The sequence below is a fragment of the Agrilus planipennis genome, unplaced genomic scaffold, assembly GCF_000699045.2.
Source record: "Agrilus planipennis isolate EAB-ADULT unplaced genomic scaffold, Apla_2.0 scaffold210, whole genome shotgun sequence".
NCBI lineage: Eukaryota > Metazoa > Arthropoda > Insecta > Coleoptera > Buprestidae > Agrilus > Agrilus planipennis.
This window is the reverse complement of record NW_020442439.1, coordinates 91033-93955: the sequence shown is the minus strand read 5'-3', so window position 1 is coordinate 93955 and position 2923 is coordinate 91033. Positions and strand designations below refer to the sequence as shown.

The 2923-nt window shown below is 35.2% G+C and overlaps 1 protein-coding gene across 3 annotated transcripts in view; it reads left to right on the top strand.

Moving 5' to 3' along the window:
- LOC108738882 (laccase-like) overlaps positions 1-2923 on the top strand; it is a 73477-nt gene that overhangs the window by 59636 nt on the left and 10918 nt on the right. For all 3 annotated transcript variants that reach the window (XM_025980331.1, XM_025980330.1, XM_025980332.1), the window contains 2 exons: positions 2035-2245; positions 2309-2592. In XM_025980331.1, coding sequence (XP_025836116.1) covers positions 2035-2245; positions 2309-2592 — 495 coding nt within the window. The remainder of the gene's footprint in view (positions 1-2034; positions 2246-2308; positions 2593-2923) is intronic.

The following is a 2923-nucleotide window of genomic DNA, read 5'->3' as shown; positions in this document are numbered from 1 at the left end:
AATTGGAATTTTTCACACACAAGCCTTGCTATATGAGCTCTCAAAGCATATAAAAATTATACGGCTTAAATGTGAAGTTGGGTGCAAAAGAATACAATTAAATCCTCTGTCGGGAAAAAACGAAATGACTTTCCGAACAACCCAATATTTATGTAATGTCTTCTTAATACGCATTCTATGCGCCTCATTCGTACCTAGGGCGGAATAAGTAATGATTATGAGGACTGACAAAAGTGACCGATTTAAGTTGCACTTTTCTACTGTGACCTAGGAACCTTTCCTGATTATGAGATAGATATGATAAAAAATCTAATTACGATAAAAGAATTTACTAATGAATAACGGAAAATACTGTCGATGAGCATGTTGATTGATCGTTTTTATTGGACTTTATTGAGCTATTAACTTACCTAACCTTCAAAAGGTAAAAATAAAACGGAATGGACAGAATGCCTACAAACCGGCTGTTATGCAAATTAACATATTTCTGTCCGTTACTCGTAATAATAATAATGTTTATATTTCAAAATTAATTAATTAAGTATTCAAAAGGATCCATTTCCAATAACTTGTGAAATTAACGACTTGATTTATGATCGTCTTTAAAAAGAAAAGAATTAATTGGATTGAGAATGTTATGGAAAAAACCTAACTATATTTCACAATAGGTAGCAATTGCAAGAAATTTATTTTATTTTATATGCATTATTATTTAGGTCTTTGTTAAAATATACGTAATACACATTTATTTATTATTTCAAATAATGCCCTAATAAAATAATAGTTTATTTCTTCCATATTCATAAGGTTAGAAGCGTTCGAAATGTGATGTTATAGGCGAATGATGAGGATAACGTAGATAGAAAAGGTTAGAAATGATGAGGTATTAGAAAGAATAAGAGAACAGAGGACTCTAAGGAAGTCAATAAGAAATTGGCGAGATAGGTTGGTAGGACACCTTTTCAGGCATGTAGGTCTAGTCAGAGGCATATTAGAAGCAGAAACAGGAACTAAGAGGGGTAGAGGTAGACCTAAATTAGATTACTGTTGGCAAATAGCTAAGGATGTGGGTTGTTCTAGTTTTGGGGAAATGCAAAGATTAGCTCAGGATAGGAAAGAGTGGAGGTGCTTGTTCAACCAGTCTTAGGACTGACGACCTTATGATGATGATGATATTCAAATAAAATACAGCAATAAAACCTGGTTTTAATTATTCTGCTCCATAGGTGACGAGTGTTATAAATAATGTCCGCTCGATTTGATTATGGTAAAGGTCTAGATGATGGGGGGATTGAAGGAAAAGGTCTGCCCCACCACTGTACCATAAAAAGTCCGTGGCGGTCTCATCCCCGTAAAAAGTTATAGGGGTTCAAAGTTAATAAGTATGCCAATTTTTATACATTTCTAGGCATGTAAATATTTATATAGTCATTATTAAACAATATTCAAAGGTAAAACTAATGAAAAATACATAAAAATATTGAGAAAGTTATATAAAACATTATTTAAATATCTTTATCAATAGGGTAGGTTAGGTTAGGTTAGGTTAAGTTATCGGGTTTTGTTCAAGTGACCACCCTCTTTCGGGGCTCCACCCGCTTGAAAATATTTTTTTTATTGAATTTTGTTTGAATTATAGTGTATGAAAATTGTCAAAATAATCAACTTTCAACTCCCATAACTTTTTATGGGGTTTTACACAGGTGACCACCCTGTTTCGGCTTGCCTAAACCCCCACCCCATCTACCCCCCATAGCTTTTTATGGGGGTGATACCGCCACGAACTTTTTATGGTACAGTGATGTAGAGACCTCCTCTTTTGATCCCACCAACCTTTGGGGTTGGGGGTCATCATCTAGACATTTACCTTGATTATTTCTAAAGTTATTATCACACTGTCCTCTCATATTTCAAACTGCGCGGGCATTTTTTATAATGTCCTATTAATTACGTGATCAATAACACAAGTCAGTAATAATATTTATAATATTCGTTAAGGTTTTATATAATTGGAATCCATTTATTAATTCATAGGTTTGCCTGGGAGACGAAGTAATAGTGGATGTTACTAATAAGCTCCTTTCCGACTCAACATCAATGCACTGGCATGGCTTTCATCAAACGGGCACCCCATACATGGATGGCGTACCTTATGTGACACAGTGTCCCATTCAACCCGGTGCCACTTTTAGATACCATTTCAAAGCCGAAAATTACGGAACACATTTTTGGCATTCACACTCAGGTAAAACTCATTTTCCATCCCTTCCAAATCCCTGAAATAAAACCTTTTTATATCCGTCTATAGGGTTTCAAAGGGCAGATGGAGTCTTTGGACCCTTTATCGTACGAGTTCCTGACGAGTTTAACCCGCATATCAGTCTTTACGATTACGATTTGTCAGAACATATCGTTATGATAATGGATTGGGGTACTGAGCTTGGAATTGATAAATATGCTGCTCATCATCATAGCGATGGTGATAACAAGCCAAGATCCATACTTGTGAACGGTAGGGGGATGTCCAAAGGGTTCCTTATAGACACCAATACCACTACATACATTCCACCAGCCAGGTTTGTCGTTGAAAAGGTAGGTAAACGGCACCCATTTTTACTTCAAATTGTTTTTGTGTTTTGAGCGAAACAGTTGGAGTTTCCAGACGAGCTGGTATCGTGTATATTAACTCTTACCCCCTCAAATGTTTCTATTTGATGTAAAAAGAATCCTCGCCAAACATGAGCCCCATAGCTCAAATCTAAGGGGTCGCTATTTTTATTTTAGTTTCCCATTTAATTAACATAGGAAAAATTCTTTTTTGTTTTAAATGAATTTACACATAATTTACGCAATTTTTTCTACAAGCCGTTTCATATTCTCAAAGTTGAGTCTTTGAGCTTTACAAAACTCTAAGACAAAGTAT